General features: G+C 41.0%; 3 protein-coding genes across 9 annotated transcripts in view; 1 reads left to right on the top strand and 2 right to left on the bottom strand.

Moving 5' to 3' along the window:
• The window catches only part of scn8aa (sodium channel, voltage gated, type VIII, alpha subunit a), a 62,540-nt gene extending 59,020 nt beyond the window's left edge, over window positions 1-3,520 (bottom strand). For 4 of the 7 annotated variants that reach the window (XM_049581116.1, XM_049581122.1, XM_049581115.1 and 1 more), the window contains exon 1: window positions 1,036-1,349. The gene's annotated coding sequence lies outside the window, so the exon portion shown is untranslated. Of the gene's footprint in view, window positions 1-517; window positions 537-574; window positions 937-1,035; window positions 1,350-3,502 lie in introns of those variants that run through there. The other 3 variants (XM_049581120.1, XM_049581117.1, XM_049581119.1) reach the window with 3 other exon arrangements.
• On the top strand, window positions 2,635-6,999 carry LOC125891696 (transmembrane protease serine 11D). Its single transcript, XM_049581131.1, has 5 exons — window positions 2,635-2,735; window positions 4,172-4,355; window positions 5,836-6,113; window positions 6,534-6,676; window positions 6,763-6,999. Exons 1-5 carry the CDS (start codon window positions 2,666-2,668, stop codon window positions 6,997-6,999), a joined length of 912 nt encoding a protein of 303 aa, XP_049437088.1. The 5' UTR covers window positions 2,635-2,665.
• Window positions 7,000-9,452: 2,453 nt separating this feature from the next.
• dip2ba (disco-interacting protein 2 homolog Ba) overlaps window positions 9,453-23,662 on the bottom strand; it is a 55,443-nt gene continuing 41,233 nt past the window's right edge. The window contains exons 23-38 of the mRNA XM_049580438.1: window positions 23,407-23,608; window positions 23,178-23,290; window positions 20,343-20,423; window positions 20,035-20,158; window positions 19,782-19,903; window positions 18,575-18,686; window positions 18,024-18,133; window positions 17,748-17,878; window positions 16,916-17,084; window positions 16,216-16,386; window positions 15,921-15,982; window positions 15,753-15,810; window positions 15,550-15,624; window positions 15,178-15,352; window positions 13,695-13,818; window positions 9,453-13,557 (exon numbers count right to left, since the gene is read on the bottom strand). Coding sequence (XP_049436395.1) covers window positions 13,305-13,557; window positions 13,695-13,818; window positions 15,178-15,352; window positions 15,550-15,624; window positions 15,753-15,810; window positions 15,921-15,982; window positions 16,216-16,386; window positions 16,916-17,084; window positions 17,748-17,878; window positions 18,024-18,133; window positions 18,575-18,686; window positions 19,782-19,903; window positions 20,035-20,158; window positions 20,343-20,423; window positions 23,178-23,290; window positions 23,407-23,608 — 2,082 coding nt within the window. The 3' untranslated portion in view covers window positions 9,453-13,304. The remainder of the gene's footprint in view (window positions 13,558-13,694; window positions 13,819-15,177; window positions 15,353-15,549; window positions 15,625-15,752; window positions 15,811-15,920; window positions 15,983-16,215; window positions 16,387-16,915; window positions 17,085-17,747; window positions 17,879-18,023; window positions 18,134-18,574; window positions 18,687-19,781; window positions 19,904-20,034; window positions 20,159-20,342; window positions 20,424-23,177; window positions 23,291-23,406; window positions 23,609-23,662) is intronic.

The raw sequence follows: 23,662 nt of genomic DNA, 5'->3' as shown, positions 1-23,662 counted from the left end.
TGTGGACGCCATTGTCTCACTTTTTACCCTAATATATTACACAGAATATAAAAGTGCTGCTCGGCCACAGAGAGAAGCAAGAGGTTATACTGCGCAGAGAAGTGGCCCGCTACTACCAAATTGGCCAAAGCAATATTGCTGCAGTGGGTGGTTTGTATGTTGAAAATGTCACGCTGTGGTAAACGCAACCTTGCATTTGTCAAAGTCACAAGTGTGATGTCGATGTATCATAATAAATCACAGCAATATGTCGCTTTTGATATTCAGCAAAAGCCAAAAACGGCTGATTTTTTTCGGGGATATTCTGTGCGTTTTTTGCGCGTTGCCTTGAAGGATCTGCACCACACCCGTGAAGCCATGTCGACTGCCAAATCAATAAGGGCTCTATCTGTGCACAACATAGCCCTGGGTATGAAGCTAAAAGCAGCATTAAAACACACACAGTCTGAAATATGAGGTTAGAAATATTAAATAAGACGATTAGGGATCACTTATGATGTTGCCACACCAATATCACCTGGAGGAATGTAAATTTCTTGGCTGTCGATGATGGAAGCAGGATCAGGCTACTCACATAGCATCGAAGCCTTATGGTGTTTCAACAGCATCATCCTGTAGTCCGGGTGGTATAAAAAAAGCAAAATCAGTGACCACAGTGTGAAATAAATCTTCGGGGTTTTTGGGTTTTCTTGGGCTGGAACAGTCAGACGGCGCCCTACCTGAAGCCTAACCTACGAGACATTTTCCCCCCACAAAGATTTCACCAACCCCTCTGATGCTCGACGAAATAGTTAATCCGATAAATTCCTCGCGATCGACATCAATTGATTGATAAATTTCTTTTTTCGTGCTCTGGTCCAGCCATGAGATGCTCAGCAAACGCAGACACCCTCTTCCATCATGCTCCAAAAAAAGATGCGGGGCAGTGTGCAGCTCTGCGACATTTGCGCAAGGATACCGACAGCGAGAAAATCTACCGTCACCTAACAACATATGCGCCGTTTTCTCAAACGATAAAAAATGAAGGATACTCACTTTGCAAGCGTTACAATGAATCCGGGAAGCCGTTGCAGGACTGCAGATGTGGAAAAGATTGGGGAGAAACTGCGGTTGTCGCCATATTGTTGCTGCTATCTTCCCCCTCAGCGCGAGCAGTTTCCCTGCATAATTGATGACTCTCAGCAGAATGTAAGGGAGTGTCGGCAAGTGCGTTTCGTAAAATCGTAAAGGTCATTTAGGCCTGCAGCCTCTAAACCTCAGTGTGTTTCACAAAACACAGCTCCCCGGGCATGGAGAGGAGCCTGGGTGAGTCTGTGCACAGAAAACGCGCACAAGGTTTTTCTGACAAAACGCATCGGCTCACAGTGTGTGTTCACTGTGGTGAGTTCACAGTGCAGGAATTTATTTTGCTGTCAGGCTGTGGGCACTCAGTCAGGGACAGCTTCCACAAGGCCACTGCATGTCTGAGATACCTCTGACACAACTGTTTAAATACAAACATGCCTAGACCATATTTATATATTACATTTACTACATATAATAATAATCTTTTACTTTGTCAGGTGCATTTTAAAACATAATGTGTCACCCATAAGTAGAATAGAAGATTTATTCCTGCCAATTTATGTCACACACGTCACACACCTCACATCTTGAAGTAGTTACAAACTATACTCATTTATAGCCTCTGCATCAGGCTGCTGCCCTCCTTTAGCACTCTGCTCTATAATTACACAAATTAATATGCAAATAGGCAGCTCTTAATCTGGTAACCTGCCCCCCTGTCTTTTGTTGTCACATAATGTGTGTGTGTGTGTGTGTGTGTGTGTGTGTGTGTGTGTGTGTGTGTGTGAGTGAATACACTTCAAACTAACTGAAAATCTTTTAAAAAGTGGATCATTATCTTCACTACAATAAGTAGTAGAAGTAGTAGTTGTTCTTGCTGCTGCATTTTAAATGCTGTATTTTGTCATGATCTCATTTCAGAGTTTTTTCACATTTGATGCACTTACATCCAGTGGTGTCAAGTAATTCTACTTAGTTACAATACTCAAGTATTATTGGGAGTGTGTATAATTTACTTGAATTTTTACACTTCTGTCAACTTTCACTTTTACTACACTTACATTTCCCCTGAGTATCCTTCATACCTTTATAGGGAAGGAAGGGTGGAAGGAAAGAAGCAAGGAAGGGAGGTACAGACAAAATTAAGGAATGGGAGGGAATAAAAAACTGGATTTTGTTCTTTACATCTTGAAGTTCTTGTTTTTTCTTCAGGTATAATATGGGCTCCATTTGAAGGTGGTGCCCATGACAGAAGAAATCAACTTCGTCTTTAGATTGTTATTCCTTTCTTTTTATTACCAGCATTTACTTGTACTTTTACTTTCAATACTTACATTTAATATAACTGAACAACATATGATTTTTAAGTGCAGTAAATGTCAGATATTTTAAGAATTTTCCTCAAGTAATACTCTAATAGGTGACTAACTTCTACCAAAGTCACTTTCTGGTAAAATATCTGTACTTTTACTTAAATGTGGTGTTCAGGTACTGTACTTCAACCACCACTGCCTTCATGTGACGTCAGTGACTGGAAAGAGCTGCCTTTGTTTTTGTTTGCGGTTAAAAAGATGTCTTAAGGAGTCTAACGTTAAACTAAATGGAGTTTGAAGGACTTCTGCTGTTTCTGAGTGCTCTGTGTTTGAGTGCTCTGACTTCACCACAGGACAGTGAGTACAGCCGGGGCCAGGGTTGGGAGGGAAAACATCCTGTAACAGTTAGCCTTTTTAATGTATTATTATTAGTTGTCTTTGCACTGTTTAATGACATATTCGGCTAAGGGCTGATTGTTCCAGAGAGTAGCCAACAGCTAGCTAGCTTGCAGTATTTGCCATAATGTGTTGCCATGGTGATCGAGCTTGGTTGTTAGGCAAATGGATGTTAAGTCAGTCAACATGGTTCACATTGACCATAAAAGTATAAATAAAAGTAAGGGCTAGTGTCTTTGAGATATTTAAAATACTATTTTCTAAAACTTCCTTTTCAACAGTTGAAAAGTTTGCTCTTCCCTTTATCTCAGTGATATCTAAAGTGACTGTGGAGAGAGAATAAATAACATCCACATGCAAATTAAAGATTGAATTCATTAGCAACAAAACGCACTCTTGCTAAGTTTAACAGTAGCTAATAATAGCCAATGCTATCAAAGATACACTAACAAACTGTTGTGTCGGTTTACCAATTTTTTGGCAGTTGGGAAGATGCTAGTGCTTACGTTTTAGCATGTAACATTAGAACTATCATTACGCTAACTAGCTACATTCTAAACTGTAACGTTAGCACTAGCATTAAGCTAACTAGCTACATGCTAAAAAATGTAACGTTAGCGCTAGTATTTAGCTAACTACCTAATGTTACATTTTAGCATGTAACTTTATCCAAGAAACATTTGAATGGTTTTATCACAAACGTAAAACAAGAGTTAAACATATGGTACCTAGTCAGGAGACGTGTTTGTTGTTTCCGGCTTGCAGTTCACGGAGTCCGGGGACACATAAATATGAAAACTGTTAGCACCGTTCTCTTTCCGTTACATGACTGCGTTCAGCGCCGACAAAACGTAACGAACAGAAATGGTGGTGTGTTGGACACCCAGCTGTGTTAAGCAGGCGCAATCCCTTTATGGCAGGGTTTAGTGCAGTTAAATTAAAATGGGTTTTACTGGAATGGAAAACATGTTTACACTGCCAAAGCAAATGTGGAAAAAAAGCAAAAATTTAATGTACAGCAGGTAAAGTTTGCCAGATATTGGTTTATATACCTGCTGATTGGGTATACCTCTAACACACACAGGTGTGGCCCACCAGGTGTACCCAATCAGCAGTGACATGCAGGCCAGCCCTTGGTAAATATGGGCAGGGGGGACAACATTTTCATGGGTGGGCCCCTCATCCACACTCATGAGGGGGATCTATACATTTATGTATATTTATTTATCATGTAAATACATATAGCTTGTATTGCCAATGATTTAAGTCAGTAAGTAAAATGTTATACTTGATACCATTTAAAGGTTAACCATAGATCTTTTCTGCCTGCAACAACATAAACAACAGGATGTCATTTCAAAAGTGACATGTAAACTTTATTTGATTGTGCTTGTGAGGATGTGGGCAACGGCCTCTGGTTGGGCCTCCTGGTGCTTCTCGTGTAGTGGGGGGCCGGGAGGCTCCTGAGGCGGCGTGGCCCTGGCAGGTCAGCATCCAGATCCAGTCCAGGCACCACTGTGGTGGGACAATCATCAGCAGCCTCTGGGTGCTCACTGCTGCACACTGCTTCCACAAATACCAGTGAGTATAACTTACACTCCTCACTGATGTGACTGACCTGTACTCGGTCACATTTGTTTATAATTCACAATCTAAACACATCATGGAAAACTTTGCCTCTGAAGGTAACTCACAACATTAAAAAAGAAGTGAGACATATTTGGTTAAATGCCAGTTGGAAGCATTTTCCAGTTATAAAGATGTGCAACACCCAACACTTTTTTATTTGAGTAAAAACCACAGTCGGTAACTTTTATAAACATAACCTTTTGTAATATTTGTGACAACTTACACTACATGTACACAGTAGTGCATGAGACATAATCTGTGAAAAAAATCATGTTCTTTTGCTGCCTCCTCCTCCTTGTAGTCTTTCTAAGGGCATTTCCAAGAATCCACAGAGGCTGAAGAAAAACAGCCAATCAGAGCCGAGGATTTTTTGATGCATTTCTCAGTCGTGTCAGTCACTGCTTGTGAACTGCAGTCAAAATGTCAAACTAGGCAACACTGATCAAATATGAATCAAGATGCTGTTACTGCATTGCCTATTTCTCACCCCTGATGTTTTCAGAAACATTTTTAGTGCACTGTGTAGCTGTAAAATGAGAAGTTTACCACAGCCGGTGGGCAGTGCTTCATTTTTAGTCTACTGTCAGCTGGGTCGCAAACTTTCTCACAACTTGGGAATGAGACTCAACAATGAAGTATCTTTTTCCAGCGTGCAAACTGAACCTTAAAGCAAGCAACATGAAACAACTGATAAGCTCCAAAGAGGCACAATTATCTGTGAACGAAGTGCATGTGCATATGTTGAATATGTGAAAAGAAGAAGGGCTGAAGCTTAATGCTAAAAACAAACAAATTTAGAAGAATGGTCACAAATTAAAACTAAAGTAACAGGGGTGTCACAGAAATACATCTGGATTTACCATTAGCGTGTCCTGGATGTGACCAAACATCATAGTAATATTTTACACAGATTGAGGGTCAGTATTTTGCTCCCTGTCTTAGAGTTTCACCAGTGAAGGTTTTGTAGGCTATGAAGAAGAAAAAAATGGCCTAAAAAGTGATGATAGAAAGGTAGTAGTTGGGTTGGAAAACACACATTACCTGTAACAAACTGTGCAGTAACAGTTTTAGGGCCCTCGGAGATGAAACACCCAGTGGTCCATAAATTCAGCCATGAGCTCAGACTGAGAAATACTGCTGTGATTCAGCCTAGTTTGACCCAGCATTGTAGCAGTGTGATTTCCACCTCTGAGCTGTGGTGATTTATTTTACTTTTCTTTTTCCAGAAGTGTTCATGCCTGACATTTTCTCCCTCTTGCAATGTGTGTGTAATAGAGTGTGTGAGTGTGTATTCATGTTTATCTGATATTTATTCTCTCATCACAATATCAGTTTAATATTGACAAATTGCGGAGCCCTAATTTATGTTCGTCTGTAAAGGAAAAGGCAGTCAGAGTCATAAACAATCATATTTATTCTGTCCTGTGTCCAGATGGATCAGCAGGAGACATTTCCATGTGGTGGCAGGACTTCATGTGATATCTGCTCCAGGAGATCAAACCCAGATCCGCTCCATCAGTAAGATCAAAATGCACAAGGACTACAATAACTTCACGCATGACAACGATGTGACCCTTGTGCTCCTCAGCTCTCCCTTCAACTTCACTGACCACGTCCAGCCTGTCTGCACTCCTCACAATGTGACTCATGAGTTCAGCCTCAACTTCAGCCACTGTTTCATCTCTGGATGGGGGAGCACTTCTTACAGAGGTTAGTTTGAAAAGTCACAGATTCACTGTCCATGAGTAGATGCACGCGTTGTTCTGCGCAGTGGTATGGTTGGCAGGTGTGGTTTGGTAGAAAGAAAATAGTTACATAAAACTGCTCACAAAAAGGTCTGTGGATTATCTGAAAAGAGATTTTATTTTTTGGCACACCTGCCTCCATGTCTAGGTGCCCACAGAAAGAGTTATAATTGTGTACAAATACTTAATAAACTTAATATCTGCTTATAATTACAATAAAGTGTTATAAATCATTTATTATTTTTATAGAGTTCTTATAAGTGCTAAATGGGGGATGAAGTTAAAACATTGCCTTTTTCTGCTGTATTTTTAAATGTTGCTCTTATATATGATTCTTATATATGCTCTTTATAACTGAAGTACCATGTTGGTGTGTGTACTGCAGGCAGGCAGATGAACAGACTGCAGGAAGCTGAGGTGGAGCTCATTGACAGGAGAACATGTAACCTGATCACCTGGTACAACGGCCTCATCAATGAAAACATGATCTGTGCAGGACTGGAGAGTGGGGCGGCTGATTCCTGTCAGGTAATGATTCTTTTAAACATTTTCAGAACTCGACACAGGTTTTACTTTAATAACACATGGCTGCTATTTGTGTGTGTGTGCCTCAGGGTGACAGCGGGGGCCCCCTGCAGTGTTACAGTGAGGACGAGGACAGGTTTTATGTGGTCGGAGTGACAAGCTTCGGGGATGAGTGCGGACTTCCTCGCAGGCCAGGGGTGTACGCCAGAACCAGCAGGTTTGCAGGTTGGTTCAAGACGAGTCAGACATCATCAGCCTCAGCTGCACTCAGACTGAACACAAGACTGATCTCAGCTCTGCTCGGTGTTGCTCTGAGGCTGCTCTGAAACACACACACAGTCTGTCAGCAATAAATATCACTGCTACATACACCAGACTGTTTGGATATTTTTAGCCACCTGGATTAGTGTTGAGACATTCCACTTACATCATCATGAATCTTTTAGCTTTAACATCATTACCGGTGAGCATGATTGGCCCGTTAGATCTACGAGAGCTTGTTTTTAATGGCCTCAAAAACCAAGTATCTCAATGAGCATCTTACTCTGAGTGATTGTCTCCAATATGAAAACAGTGTTTTCTGCTAAAGTTACAACAGTTTTTGTTATTTCAGGAGAGATTTCTGTTTTTGTGTTTTATCTTTAAACAAGTGTACATACTACATCAGGTTCATAGGTACACAACAGAAGATGCAGGAGTTCTGATAAGAGTCGACAATATAGTTTCAAGGCATTTCTAAAGAAAGAACATAATAATAGAGAAAAAACATTAAATGATGAAAAGTAAATAACTAAGTAAAAAACATAAAAAGGCTTTTCAAATATCAGTATATTTCTGTTATGTTTTCAGAGTTGATTGCTTTTGTTTTTATTTGTAAGAGTGAGATAATAAGAGGTGAGTTCAACTCTATTAACAGAAGAGGAAATATTAGAAACAAAAAAAAGATTTTACATAATCAATTTTCTCAATGGAATAAGAAAATGAATGTTTTAGAAATGTGTTGCTCATATTGTGGTCATTTATGGTATGTTTGAGACTGAAGTGGTGATTAACATCAGTGTGTGTGAGAAAGACAAAATACAAATCTGAAGAAAAAAGTTATTATTTCACTTGGAGAAAGATGAAAATTGACATTTATTTATGTTTAAGTAGGTTTAGGTACTATCAGGGTGTTACAGTATACCATGGTATTTAGAAATCATGAAGGTATGATTTTCAATACCATCAAAATACAGCACTCCTCCTACTATTAAACTGATACGGAGATGCTATTTTTGCTAAGTCTATACTGAAGGAACAGGCAGCTGAACTGAGAAAGATGGCGAGTGGTGGGGATAACATAGCAGGAGTAGTAATAAAGAAAAATTTCTCTGCCTCTGTTTGGGAGTTTTGCCACATACAACTTTATCTTGAAATGACTTCCTCCAATTACAGAAGCAGTTTATCAGCCACATTATATTATTCAACACATTCTCATTATTCTGTGGGCCTTAAGTATTTATACCCAGGAAGACGTGTCTAGGTCTAGTAGGTGGATTTCATATTAGAAACACATTATTGTAGGCTAGACAATGACATACATGCTACAGTGACTTCTATCACAAGTAGCTCAGCGTCTACTTCAATTAAATTAAATTTCAGGAAGGTATGAAGATATGAAAAAATAGACACTGCCCAAGCCTCATGTTTGGTATTATTAGTTACACTTTGTGTTTTTTAAAGATATTTTGGGGGCTTTTTCCTTCACTTGATAGGACAACTATAGCATGAAAAGAGCAGAGAAAGGGAAAATGACACACAGCAAAGGGTCGTGGATTGGAATCGAGCCTGCAGCTGCTGTAGCATGAACATAGCCTTCGTACATGGGATACCTTGGTATACCAGATGAGCTAGCGGTTGCCCCATTAGATGCACTTTCTAATATGGTCACCTTAATATTGGGCCTTCATAAGCAGGCTTTAAGCAGCAGGCAGGTATAACCCATTAATGAGAATAATTTTAGGTTGCAAGGATCTCCTCCTTCAGCAGGACACTTGCTTTGAGTTTTCAATTAATTAGAAAGTCTTACACAGTGGCCTGTTGGACCCCTCACTTTTCTGGTAAAGGTTTCAGAGCATCTGGACCTTACAACAGACTGCTTATCAGACAGTGAGAAGCCCACGAGTATTTATAAATAGATCAGCAACAATCATAACTGCTTTATTACCAGATAAAATACTGATGTATTTCAAAACCTGGCAACACAAGACTTGTTCTTTTTACCGATATGAAGACTCTTGAAACTATCAGAACTTAATGTAACAATTAATGCTTTAAAATAATATTAAAACATCTCAAACACAGCAGCATGGTTTGCACAAAGGCCAGCTGTGATGTTAAGTGAAAATTATTTGTAGTAAATATGATAAATAAAACCGCAAATGCTTAGTGAAGAACCTGTCAGCCAGTTAATAAGATAATTTTTTACTATTATTAAAGATCTTTTTTCATTATTTCTTAAAATATTAAGTGAGGAAAATTATTTGAAAATATTAAGTGAGGAAAATTATGTTTTAAGATGTGAGTATTTCTAGAAACTTCTAAATATCAGGTGGGTGTTGTTAAAAAAAAAACTGGGCTGTGGTGACACCACAGAGGGAGCAAAATTCCTTCAGATGAAGTAGTCAGACTGCCACCTGGTGGTAGGAAGAGGATATTTTACTTGAATGCAGCAGCTGCTTCCTGAAGCTTCCACAAATGTCTGGAAGAGGAAATAAGGAAAACAAATACACACAAGAAATTCTGACAAAGGATTTTTTTTTATTTAACATGAAACACATCCAATGACAGTGTGACAGTGTTTTTTGTCAAGTAAGACATGTTGTTAGAAGTTATCGCACCATTGACTAGTTCAGAATGTCTTTGCTGCAGCTCGACGATGCATAGTGAACAGACAGTCGTTGAGGTATACATTGTGGGCCCTTGAGTTTGCTTTTGTTTTTGTGTGAAAGATCCTAATTTCATTACCTCACATGTACATTGACATTTTGTGCTTAGAATAACTTTGGAGGTTTGATATGCACGCCATTCCTCACAACATGACAACTTGAAAACTGAAATAAATATTAAAATGGAAATGGTGGATGTGTCAATTGGCATTGTCCATGTTGAGAAGGTTTTCATCGGGTCTCGGAGCCGATGAAATCCGGTGATGACGAACAACTTCAGAACTGAGCAGTGAGTGAAATGTTGGCATGGAAAAAGAATGACTTATTTTCACACAAAAAAGGGCATCCAGGAAAAAACCTTCTTTGTCACGACATTGGAGGACAAAAGTCTGTCAACTTTCCCTTATTGAATAGCACCAATGTCTATTGAAAAGGCTTGACGGCCAGCATGACATTATAAAACTTTATTAAAACTTGTTGGAGTGAAACAGTAGCAACAAAGCAATTATCACACAGCAGCTCAGAAGCTTCACTTTGTTATTCATGAGTAACTCTAACGTGCCCCAGATACTGGCTCGCATACATGTCATCGGTGTCCGTCACTGAACGGAGAGTGGTTTATTGACGTGTTGTGCTGTATGTCAAGCTGCTCCTAAAGGAAAACCAGCTGTTTGCAGAAGTTGTGCAGATTTAAAGGATGATTATATGAAGAAAATATGGATGAAATCCCTAAAAAAACATGTCTGATTCCAATCATGGATGGAAAGAATTAAAATACAGTGGTGGCGACATAAAAAAGAAAACAAATAAAAAAAAAATTTCAATATTCTGGGATCATTTTCTTACAAAAGTCAAACCTTGTTGCACCAGAAAAAGCCAAATATCACTGTTGAACTGGTCACACGCACTCACACACTCCCTCACACACACACACACACACACACACACACACACAAATAAAATGATATTGGGAAAGTGCACATCGTTCCTGCCAAAATAATCTGAAACCTTTTTCTCTTTTGCAATGTGATACCATTAAATTAACAATGCAGAAAAATGCTGTCAAGTATGAAAGATCAGTCAAGTTTTTATCGACAAAGTTCATATCCATGTACACATTAACACCAGTAATACAGTATTTGACCTCTAAAATACAGTTTACACACAACATCCTTACCCTCATTTATTGCCTCCATTTCTTTTATAAAGGAGGATTTTTAGCATTTTTAAATCACGGGTTGATTACTGATTGTTGCTCTTTCCTAATTTTTTTTTTCAGTGTTACAGACATTCAGAAAGAATTGGTTTAAATGGTAATGATGAAATGAGAAAGGCATGACTGCAAACGGCTTCATGAAAAGACCAAGACACCCCCCTTCCTCTACAAAATGTGATATGAGTGTGTTTTGCGTTATAAACTGGCGTCCGATTCCACGTGAAAAATGTGGAAATAAATACGCTAAAGTACAGCTAGAAATGAGGGATTAAACATAAAGATTACTGAAGTTCCACAGGTTTAGTAAGGCAAAGTTCTGTCCTCTGTCTTGATATCTTATTTTTTAGAAATTCAACAGTCCGTAATCAAAAATGTCACAATGGTGCAATAAAAAGGCACTGACTTGCCTTCTGAAGATCTACGTTTATCTATTCGGCTGTGACGCTAACGTTAAAGGACCAACGTGTAGGATTTAGTGGCATCTAGCGGTTATGTTGCAGGTTGTAACATTTGTGGAATACCATCCTGGAGCCTCAAGTCTGGCATTTTGGCCGCTGCCATCTTGGATTCTGGGAGCCAGAAGTGACCATATTTGGATGATAGGGTGTAGCTGTGGAGGAGCGAGGGGTGGGTCTGGCCCCACCTTTAATTACGCATAACTGTAAGCCACAGTAAATACTAATTCACCTCCTGTACAGCCTTCAGACATGTTGGAATCAGCTGTAGACATAAAACCAATTTTTGTACCAGGCTGTTAACAGCTGTAAAGCTGGGCATTTTAACTTGGGGGTTTACTGACTCACTCTTAGAGCCAACCTCAAGTGGCCAGTCGGGGAACTGCAGTTTATGCCACTTCCACGTTTGCTAGCCTCGGAAGTTGCCGCTTGAGGAGCACCTATGGTGGCTTTCAGGTGACGTAAGAACAAGAAAGACCCTCTTCTCCAGAGCCAGGTTTGTACCTTAAGGACTACTGTAGAAACATGGCTGCCTAATGTGGTGGCCAAATCCCGCTCCCTATGTAGCTATAAACGGCTCATTCTAAGGTAACAAAGACACAATAGTTCTTAGTCTCATGTGATTACACACTAATGAAAACAGTTATGAATATCAGATTCCATTTCTGCCGATATATCCTCCTAAATCATACACACTGAACCTTTAAGTGAAAAATGCTTTTTTCTTTAACGTGGGAAACTACACACAACTGAAAGCTAGCGGCTCGCTTCAGTTAAGCTAAGCAGGAAACTGGTGAACTATCCTGTCCAGCCTTTCACCAAAAAAATCTCAACTCAAGGTCACCTTACTCAGCAGATGGAGTCTGTCTGGAGTCCGTGATACTCCACCTTCTAATGAAGACTGAGCGATACACTGCTGACCGTCTAATCAACCAGTCCACTGCTGTGTGACTCCATGGCTTGTCACAGTTTTTGTTTTTTTGGCCTGCATGTTGACACTGATTGCATTCTAAATAACCATGCACACCTAAACACCAGGTATAGTTTCAACTCATCCTCTGAAAATTGGTGCTTTTTAAAAAACATATTAGTACTTCACAATCATAAGAACTATCTAACAGGCCGAATTTGCCCATCAAAGATCACCTTTAACATCCAGGTTTGTATATTTATGAAGCGAGTCTTTCTTTTCCCACACCAACAAATAATTCAAGTGTATTTTTTTTAGGACAGTTTGTAATGCGTGAATGCCGACAGCACGTCTGCTGGCAAATCCAGACTGTGATGGGAGGTGAAAGCCACAGTGCACCTGGTAGAGGAAGGTAATTTGTCAGGAACGCCCCCGTAGGGCTGCACTCGCTGGTGGCACTTTTTAATACTGATGTGGATTTGCTCTGGTGAAAGCAGCAAACATGGAGGGGGTGTCTCCTTGAGGCAGGTGAGACAGGAAGTGGACTCAGAGGTGCGAGGACTTAAAGTGCATGAGGGTGAAAGTTCCAGCTCCTCTCAGCAGTTCCAGTGTGCCATCCTGCCTTCAAGAAGCGAGGGGGTTATTAAAAAAAAAAAAAAAAAGAAGAAGCACACAAGGATGAATGGGTCAGGATAAAAACCAAGGAATGAAAGGAGGGGAGGATTTCTGTCTTTGATGAGAGCATGTTATTAAAAATGTCTTTAAAAAAACATGAATTGAAAGCCATGAGGGAGAAGTGGGATGCAAGGAGAGGATAAAGTTTCCTCCATTTGACAGGGGGAATCTACTATCAAGAGGAGAGAGAATATCCTTCCCCCTCAGTAGATCTCAGTGAGCCTGGACTGCAGCGGTTGAGCAGGTGGAAGCAAAGAAGGAACTGTTTTCTGAGAGGGAAGCACGTTCTCGTTACTGGAACTGTACTCATTCCCACACTGTTTGGTGTTCTGAATGTGTGTCTGAGGTTTAACATCGGGGCTGCTACTGAACGCACCCCAAAGTTCTTCTCCCTCACGTCTGTTCTCAGAGCCTGGCTCAGTTTTCTGCATTTTCATCAGTTGGTGAATCACATGTTGTAGGCCACGTAGATGGGGTCCAGTTGGTCTGCCAGGAAGGAGTCTCGCAGGTGCATCCGCTGCTTCTCTCCTCTGGAGTTGATGGGGATCACCCCGGGGTCCACGATGACCACCACCCCAACAATGAGGTGGTGCTCCTCCAGGACCACGTTGGTGACGAGGGGCACCAGGTCCAAGGCCTCTTGCTCCGAGCCGCTCAGCTCTGCCACCACCACCAGCAGGTTGGTCCATGTAAACACAGCACTGAGGAGCGAGAGGTGTACGGTCACTTTTTCTGTGTGAACTACAGGCTATGGTTTTTCTCAGTGATTAAAGAAACATATATAAATATATACACATATGTATATATATCATGAAAATGACCGACTGAAGTTCCTCACCTTTCTGCGATGCAGCGGTGTGCTCGGGACACAGACGTCTCGATGTCGATGGGGTGATAGCGTAGCCCCCTTAACTCCAACGTTTCATCAAGAGAGCCCACCACAAACAAAGCATCATGACGATCTGTAACAGCAGAACAAAAGCATTCTTTCATGGTTATAGATGATAGTGAGCAATAGTACAGATAAATAGAGAAAGTAAAAGAATAGAAAACGAGGTATATAAAGCAACTAAGTGACAGTGGTATGGTTAAGGTGCTGAAACTGAACTAACCCTTTAAAACACCAAAGTCACACAATAACACAAAGAAACTGCTGATCAAAGCAGCAGCTCCCTTGTTCAGCAAGGTAAAAATTATGTTTTTATCAATGGAGTTTGGCTTTGAAGGGAGTATAAATTAAGTTTCACTTTCCCTTCAGTTCCCTGTTGGAAATGACCAGATAAATGAGACTTGGATTATATCGCACCGGTAAATAAAAGTTTTGATTTAGTTTGGCTGTTGTTACAGCGAACCCCTTTGACATAAGCTGGGCGTACACTGTAGGATTTAAGCACATTTCTGACCTGTCACACCAAATTTTGCTGGGCATCATTTTTTGTGCAGTGCACAAGGGAGAGTGATCAACTGCTCCTGACCGGCTGTCAGATGTTTGGATAAATTTCTGACAGGTCACAAATTTTGGGCGGCTGCTCTCAGGCTCTCACGCAGTTGAAGCAGAGCCGTGAGTCGATTCACCAAAGTCAGTTCCTTTTTTGTCACTCAATCAATCGTGCAGTGTATGCTGAGCTAGTTTGTCAGTGCTGCTAACTTGTGCGTGTGTGTGAGAGAGAAACAGAGGGAAAGGAAATTTGGACTGACTTGTTTTTGCAGAGATGGAGAGAGCTCACTTTGGAACATCTATCTCTACATTATGTGAACCATACCTCCACTACCAAACAAACTTCTACCTGCCCTCAGCTCTGGAGCTTTCAAACTAATCTTTACTGACAACTGGCAATAACTGGAGCAGTCCGCAGAGGCAAACGGACCTATTTATTGTCTATTTTAGAACCAAACAACATTTTCAAAACAGGCTTGAATCATTCAGTGTATGCCCAGCTTTTAAGTCATCAAGACTTTTCTCTTTTTTTTGGATTCTTCATTCACAGGAGGACTTCTTCATGCATTCAATGTATCATGGGGTGAGTAATAGATACACTAATGATCGTTTAGGGGGTAAAGTATTCCTTTAACATCTCTGGTTGTATTTTGCCATTGCGGGCAATGTTGCAATCAAAGTAGAGACATGCTTTTTATCCTTTTTGTATCACTATAATGGTAACTGGTTATTTTATCCATCAGTAATTTCTCAATAGATTTTTCAAAAACTTAACATCATGATTCACTATATGATGATGTCGTATATATAATGATTGTGAATGTTAACGATCAATCACCTCAACACTCCATAAAATACAAACTTTTTTTATTTGTCCTCTCACCTCCGCTCGCATCCAGCAGCTCAGTCCTCTTGATGAAGCCCAGGTAGCCCGTCCTGGCCCACAGTGTGTGAGGCTCCCCAAAGCTGAGTCTGGTGTTGAAATGATCCGCCTGCAGGCTCTCCTCCCCATAGATGGTGTAGTAGCCACTGGCACTGTGAGGGCTGTTCACCCAGATCTGAACACAAAACAAGACAAAACAAAAAGGTGAATGAGGCCTGGAGTATTTTATATTTGTGTGACCCCTATCAAAAAAATACATCCAAATGTATTGATTTTCACTCTGTGCAGGTGAATCCACACAATATGTTTCAGTCAGAGGAAAAGGCCTAATTTTGGTAATTTTGAGCATCCTATGATCCTCTGATCACTCACCTCCCCAAGATGTGAATCTCCCAGCGGGCCTCTGGTCTCCGGGTTGACTATGATGACCCTTACTCCTGGTAGGATCTTGGAGGAGAACATAACAAGAGACTTCAGCTTTAGAGACAATACAACCATGTCTATAACCTCTCTGGGTCTGTGGCCTGTGAGAGCATCACGCACATTAAGTCTTTTTGTCAATAATCAATACTTACAGTGCCGGACTCCATGAGAGGAAGACTCTGTGGCGCTCCTCGTTCCACCAGCCTCACCCTGAGGGACAAAAAAACGGCCGGTCAATCTTTCTGTTCCATCTGACCAACGTACCATGTTTGTTTTTACCAGTTAGATCATGTGACGGTTACAGCTGTCTCCAGTCTTACCTGTCGTGACGCAGAGACTTCATGTCAACATAGACGGTGGAGGGATCTGGTCCAGAAGTGCCCTGAGGACACAGAGAGGAAAATAAATACTCTGAAATCTAAGTTATCTGACTGAATCGGAAGCATTTTGACCTGTTTATCTTTCAGTAATATTTAAGATTGGAAAACTGAATGTTGACTAAAAATGCAAATGATACACAAGAATAAGTTAAATTAGGGAAAGATGTGAACTCAGAAGATAATTCTGTGTGTGTGTGTGTGTGTGTGTGTGTGTGTGTGTGTGTATAAAACCAACCTGCATACAGATGGCCAGGTTCACCCTGGAGCCAAAGGCAGTGCTGACGGCGCGCGGCGACAGGCCAAGATCTTTGAAGAGCTTGGAGAAGGACTGCGTGAGAGAGAGGCGAGGACGCTCCTCTGCTATCACCACACAGCTCCGCACGCACGACAGATTCAGACCCCGCGCCTGGAGACACGCACGACTAAAGGTTATTCACACTTGGAACAGTTAAGCACAGACTGAGCCTGATGTGAACATGAACTCTGCATTAGTGGACATTTTTATCCAAAGTGCTTTGAGATATTGAGCTACGCTGACCTACAAGGACCAAATTTAGGACTTTAAAGTAAATAGACATAATCTTTCATAAGTATGTGATTTATCTGTACAATGACCATCTGCTTGAACTGGTTTGAATGGTCTGAGAGGATTTACAATGACAGTTTGTTTTTTCTTTTCAGTGTCCAAATATCTCACCTCATTTCCTGTCTTCTCTCTACTGTCACTCACAAAGAGGCATTAAGTGCCCAAAAAATAAATGAAAACTATGATTTAGGACTTTAAATGACTGAATCGGTAATTAGTTGCCTTCACAGCAGATAAGATTCCTGTTTACCACTGTGTAGTTATTATTAGAGTAATGACATAGCAGTAATTTCAAAGGGGAACCACATGTTGTGTCATTACTTTGGGTGTGTTTGAGTGTGATTCTGACCTTCAGTATCTCTGTCTGGGTGCCCAGGCCTTTGGTGCAGAGCTCCATGACAGAGTAGGAGCAGAAGGTGTCTCTGATCTTGTACTGACTGAGCGTGCTCAGCCACACAGGCAGCGAGCTCTCCAGCTCCAGTGGAGGAATAAGGATGGACTGGTGACCTGAGTAAACACTGGGCAAAAAACACACGCGCTACAGCAACAACGCTACATTTAACAGGAACGGCATGTTATGTGAAATATATTCTGTCTGTTAGGGCTTTTCCATAAACATGTGCTGGCTTGATTTGACTCGATTTGACTCAGCGTGTCAGCCCAGCAAAGCAGGGATGTACACCTCCATTACAACAGGACTACACACTGGAAGGTGTGTCTTTGACTACTGACGGCTTGTCTTGTGTTGATGTTTAAAAGCAGCGGGCAGATAAACGGCTGAAGTCCCATGTTATTTTGCTGCGAGCGTTTTAGTAAGAGTAAGAGCCTTTTGTCTGCAGCTCTTCATCAACATCTCCCTGTAGCTGTTTCTACTTTAACTTTCCCTCCCTGTGGTATTAGTAGACTGTTTTATATTGAAGAGTAGCCGCTGACAGTCCCGCTAATTTAGTGATTAACACATTTCAGTTCCTGTAAATTCTTTACAATAAAAGTCCCCCGTTATTTTGTGATTGAAAAGCTTTTACTGTGAAGCATAACTCTATGCTCAGCGTGTTTAAACTGACAATGGAAATGCAAACTGATGCAGCATGGTTTCTCTTGGTGTGGCCAGAAGTGCCACTGGGAAAGCCCTATGTTTGTGTGTGTGTGTGTGTGTGTGTGTGTGTGTGTGTGTGTGTTACCTGGAGAGGCACCACAGGACGAAGCCCAGGCCACAGTACGGGTCCAGGCAGATGGCTATTTGGCGTGAGGAGTAGAGCTCACACTGCAGCTTAATGGAGCGGCACAGAGTGCTGACTGCAGCATGAGACATCTGACGAGGAAAAGACAAACTCTTAAAAACACTGCATGCTGTCATCAAAGTTACACAGAAAGATCCACCTTTAAGTCCCTCTAGCGAAAGCAGTTACTTTATATTATATATGATGATAAATGCATTATTTGTGAATTGAATTTACCTTGACTCCAGTCAACATGCCTGTTGTGGACACACTGAAGTCCAGGTAGGCCAGCATCTCAGCTGTAGGGGGTTTATAAATGTGTGGAGGCCGCTTTCTGGGGAGATCATCTGAGAGAGGAGGGAAGTGGATTGTTGTTATTTTCCTGGACAAAATAAAACACAGACTTGCACTGTTTTACTGTTAGTGCTGTGTTTGCTACTGGGAATGTGCTGCAACCTGGTAACTGTTTAGTGCTTTTTTTATGTTTCACATGCAACCTGCTGATCATATTTAAGACCACAGAGAGCAGCTTTAAGTCGACATTAGGCTTCCCCAACATGATCAAAGTTAGGCAAAGAGCAAACAGGACACCTTGTGGCCAGAAGAGGAACACATTTCTTAGTCTCAAGTTTTAGTGCTAAATCCATGCACTGTCAGAAAGGGTGTGTCCTAAAGTCAGTGAAGCGCACAATCCCATGCTGACAAAGAACTGTGCTCAGTTGCTTCATGTCATGCCTAATGCATCTAAGCTATTCTAATTTGAACAGATCTCAACTGATCTCCAGCACCTGTGTCGATGATAGTGGGCCATGTCTTGATGTTGACGCTGGCAGCAGCCTCCCTGGACCTGAGGATCCTCATGAGAGGCTGAGTGGTGAGGATGCAGGCTGCTTTGCTCACCTGTAACACCAAACAAACACACAGAGAAGTTAATTTAAAGATATAAACTACAATCCTTCAAAGGTCCAGTGTGTGAGATGCTATGGGACCTACTGGCAGATTTTTTTTTTTAAATTTAACCTTTATCTAACCAGAAAAAACCTCTTGAGATTAAAAATCTCTAAGTATCCTGGCCGAGCAAGCAATATAAAACAGAAAATGAACACAAAATAAGATTACTACAAATGAAAGCTAAAAAGTATGTAAATATATGGAATATAATATAATATAATATTCACAACTGTTTTCATTAGTTTATAATCACCAGAAACTAAGAATCTTGGTGCTTTCGGCTCAAAATGAACCCTTCATAGCTACATAGGGAGCAGGTCCTACAATATGTCATGTTACACTGCATGTTTCTACAGTAGCCAAGAATAGACAAACCAGACACTGGCTTTAGACAGGGTCTTTCCCGATTTTACGTTACCTGAATACCTCTGTAAATTCTCCTTAACATTTGGAAATGGAGGGGTGAGGGGAGCAGTTGGTTGCAATCTGCAACCTCACCGCTAGATGCCACTGAATCCCACACACCGCACCTTTGACAGTGACCTCAGATACAAATCCTTCACTCAAGGTGTCACTCAAATAAAAGGCATTTAATTATTGTTATACTTCATTGATCCCTGAGCCAAATTCAATTTTATTTGCTTCCCTCAGGGGACATTACTTCAACAGGAATACTACTTCACTGAGTTTGGGTGGACCTCAGTTACTTGCTTCAGGGTATTTCAGACAATTCAGATCAATGGAGTGGTACATAAGAAGTAAAAGTAAGGTTTATTTTGCATTTTCTTTGCATATGATAGATATTTTAGTGCTTGAAGGCGATCTAACATTGAAAAATTAAAGTAGTGTTATAATTTTCAGTGATAAATTGGCTGATTGTATGTTTCATTTAAGACAGATGCTGTAAGTGGCAAATATTTTCTTTGGTCTTTAAGAACACTGGATAATTGTAAATGCATTTCTGTACTATGCTTTAATGTTTGGTTGAAAAACACTATTTAACAGAAGCATCATTAACTGGAATAATCAGTGATGCACACTCACATCGATGATCATGCGGACAGTGGGGAGAGTAGCGGCCAGGTTCTGTGGGTGAGGCGGCCTCACCGTCACAGGGATGACCCCCGCATAGAGACAGCCGTAGAAGGCAGCTATCAGGTCAACACCTGCAGAGCAAAAAAAGAGATCAACAGAAAGCTTGGGTAAATTAGACAGCTGTACTTTTTCTACTGTATATTAAAACAAAGAGAGATGTCCGTCCACAGTGATCAGTGTGTGTGTGTGTGTGTGTGTTTACCTGGGGGATAAAGCAGCACCACATTGTCTCCTGTGTTGAGGCCTCCTCTCTCCATGAGGGTCGCTGTGATTTTCTCTGCTCTCTTGTGCAGCTGAGCACAAGTGGCTGTGCACACTGCCACCCCCTACAGCCAGAAGACAGGAAGTACAGCTCAACTCACACCCAACAAAATGGATCACCGCAAGTACCGTAACCGAAAGTGAAAGGAAGATAAGTATGCAACATCTGTGTGTTACTGTGTTACTGTGTGTGTGTGTGTGTGTGTGTGTGTGTGTGTGTGTGTGTGTGTGTGTGTGTGTGTAATCTACCTTGGCATTGAGCAGCACATACAGGACATGGTCCGGGTCAGTTTGAGCTCTGAACTGCAGAGCTTCAGACAGAAACTGGTGCTGGTAAAGAGAGTGTGACATCACATACAAATTAATGGTGGACTGACTCAACACATTAATTGCACACTTAAAAAACACAAACAAAGCTGCATCAGTGGCAAATAATAATCCATTTAAAAATGATCCAACAGATAAAAACACATAAAAGCTCGCCACACTGGCACCTCATATACCATCCAACCAACAGCCCAAAATAAACGTCTCTCTCAGTGACGACAGATACATTTGCTCGTTTGAAACAGTGTGGAAAAGAGGACGGAAAACATTTTAAAGTACGGCAAAGATATTTTGTGAAGCTTTTGACCTCTCACACAGAGACACACAAGCGCACAACAAGAACCAACAGAATATTTTTTTTGCCAAGTGCAGGGTCATGCTGGGACCATCTGCACCTGGAGCCACTAACAAGCTTTGGGCCTTTCAAACAAAGGGTCATGAAAACTTTGAAAAGCTTTGGAAACAAAATGATAGTGCTATTTTTAAAATAAAGACAAAAAAATATTAAATGTATAATTAGCCTCTTGATCAGTCGTGTGAATAAGCTGAGGAACTGGCTGGTGCACAGGATCGAAAAGGACAAAACGTGAAAATAAAGAAAGTCCAGATAAAGGCAGACGCTAAGTGAAAATAAGGCAACAGGTAAAGTAACAGAGAAATAAAGTTCACACTGTGACATTCTCTGGACAAACAGATATAATTTACAGTGGTGTCATATTAAAATAACGGGCCGAACTCATCCTTTGTGCCACTCTCTCTCAGTCAGACAACAGGTCGTGCTCTGGTCAACATTGAATCAGGACTCACATCATGCAGACCAGCTGCTCTGACCACTCATCAAGCCATGCTACACATGGGAGCATCACAGTGACACAGCGAGCAGAGGTGCACACCAAAATGTTCCTAATTATTACTTTTACTGTGGGGTTTATTTTAGGATGTTAGCATAATGCATCACAGTGTATGATTATATAGTCTTCAGCAGTCACATGTGGTGAGAGACTATCTGCTCAAAGTCTCTGTTACCTCCTTAAGAGCAAGAAAGATGAGAAACTTCACTTTGAGGGCACTACATTAATGTCACGCAATTTGTTTGGCAGAGCTCAGCGGCTGCTGGCCAATTCCCATCTTAGAGGTGATGGCAGAGAGAGTCTATTATGGGACACTAATAAATGCAGAGCGGTATTTAACTTCATTTTTAATATATTTCTCTGTATCAGTTTAATCGTGTGGACCCCTGCTGGCCAAGGAACCAGCCTGGACAGTCATCTCTGTGCGTCGGGCCAAAGCTGCTGCTGGTGGTCATCAGGCTGTCGCGGCTGCAAAAGCACATCTGACTGACAGAAGCAGCAGGAGCAAAGACGAGTGGGGGGGGGTCAGGCTAGAGCCTTACCATCATGGTGGGCCACATACAGAGCTAAAGCCCAACCCAAGCAAAGTTAAAGGCAGAACAACAACAATAACAGAGATTTAGGATCAGACATCAGCATCCATTTTCCCCTGACTGTTACAGAGTCATCTTTAAGCTGGCAAACACATTCAGAGCTTTTACAGTTTACACATCAGCTGAATAGATTTGTGTTTCATGTTGTTAAGATTACTTTTAATAATCAATTTACAAATTAATGAGCTATAGAAACATAAGGGAATAATTAACAGGATATCTCAATTTCATAGAGCCCGATGTTACATTATCAAATGTCTTGTTTTGTCCAACCAACACTCCAAAAGAAGAAGATATTCACCTTACAATATTATTGAAACAGCATCACATATTTGGCTTCTTGATAAATCAAACAATTAAATTAATTATCAAAATAGTTGCCAAATATAAATCTACTAGTTATTGCAGCTCTAACATAGTGTGTAACATACAGCAACTAGTTATAACAACAGTATTAAGTTTATCAGTAAAAATGCTGTAACACTGTTCAGGTGTTAATGTTGGAGTCATAAGCTGCGGTTACACTGACAATATTTCTTCAATCCAATTAACCGATCAGAGATTCCAACTTAACTGTTTACATGGACATTAAATGACGTAATCTGATGTGCGTTAACATGCCTCACCTTTATTGAGAAAATTCAATTCATTCAATAAACAAAGTAAAGAAGGAGAAGAGGTGGTTCTGCCTGTTAATACAATTTAAAATTAAGTAACCCAACTAATCTTCTGTAGCTACAAATTACAGATGTCCCTTAAACACCTTACATGCAGACTATCTGTAGATGCTATAATTTACTAATGTTCCCTAAACGTCTCATGTGCAGGCTACTGCCTACTGGTAGGGATAGACGATTGTTATGTCCAGCGACTCCACAGTTCAGCTGGAAACATTACAGAGGACTACTGTTTCAATTTTTTTTTAATTTCTGAACTATTCTGTTAAAATCAGCAGAGAGAGGTCAACCAGAGAGAAACATTAAGATTACGCATATATGCAGTAATATTTTTCGACTGAAATGATTATCAAATGTTTGCACCACCCCTCTCAAGCCGACTGAAAATGCTATCTTTGATTAAGGTGGTTACATGAGACACTTTTATTCTGAACTGGCTATTATTCTGATTATTAGGGTCGATGTAAACGCACTTACTGATCGTTTTAGTTATAACAATTCACATAGATTCAACTGTTGAAAAAGGGACATCCATTTTCCTGACACCTTGCTGAAAATATCTTACTAAACTTCTGATAACTATTCTTGGGTCGGTGTGGTCAAAGTGTGGTTCATGGTCTGTGTTGCAAACAGTACCTTTCTGATCAGGTCCTGGTCCTCCACCACACCCAGCTCTCTGCCTGTAGCCTGGGCAATCCGCTTCCCTGCCACCAAGTTCCCGACCAGCATCGAAGCTGGGCCGACATCCACTGAACAGATTGATGACAATCAGATTTTAATTTGGTGACATACTTACAACATCGACTTTGTCTTTGCTTTGATGTTTATCAGTAAGCATCAGTAGATATGGTCTACGGCGGCCTACCTGGCTGTTTCTGGCGTGGCTTGGGCATGTTGGTGACACAGGTGTGCGGGCACATGAGGATATTACAGGGGTGCAGGTTTCCCTCCAGGAAGTTCTGCTTCGTTTCACAGATGTGGATGCCTCCGAGGGGCGTCTTTGGGAGGGTGTTGGCTGGGACGAGTGCGAGGCAGTACAGGCCGACCTGGTGGATACTGTCAATGGCCTGTGAAGAAAAAACAAAGTAGACACAGTTTATCAGACACTGTCCTTATGAGAA

Source organism: Epinephelus fuscoguttatus, linkage group LG7 (genome assembly GCF_011397635.1).
Source record: "Epinephelus fuscoguttatus linkage group LG7, E.fuscoguttatus.final_Chr_v1".
Lineage (NCBI taxonomy): Eukaryota > Metazoa > Chordata > Actinopteri > Perciformes > Serranidae > Epinephelus > Epinephelus fuscoguttatus.
Note: the sequence above shows the minus strand (reverse complement) of the source record. Positions and strands in the feature narration are given on the sequence as shown.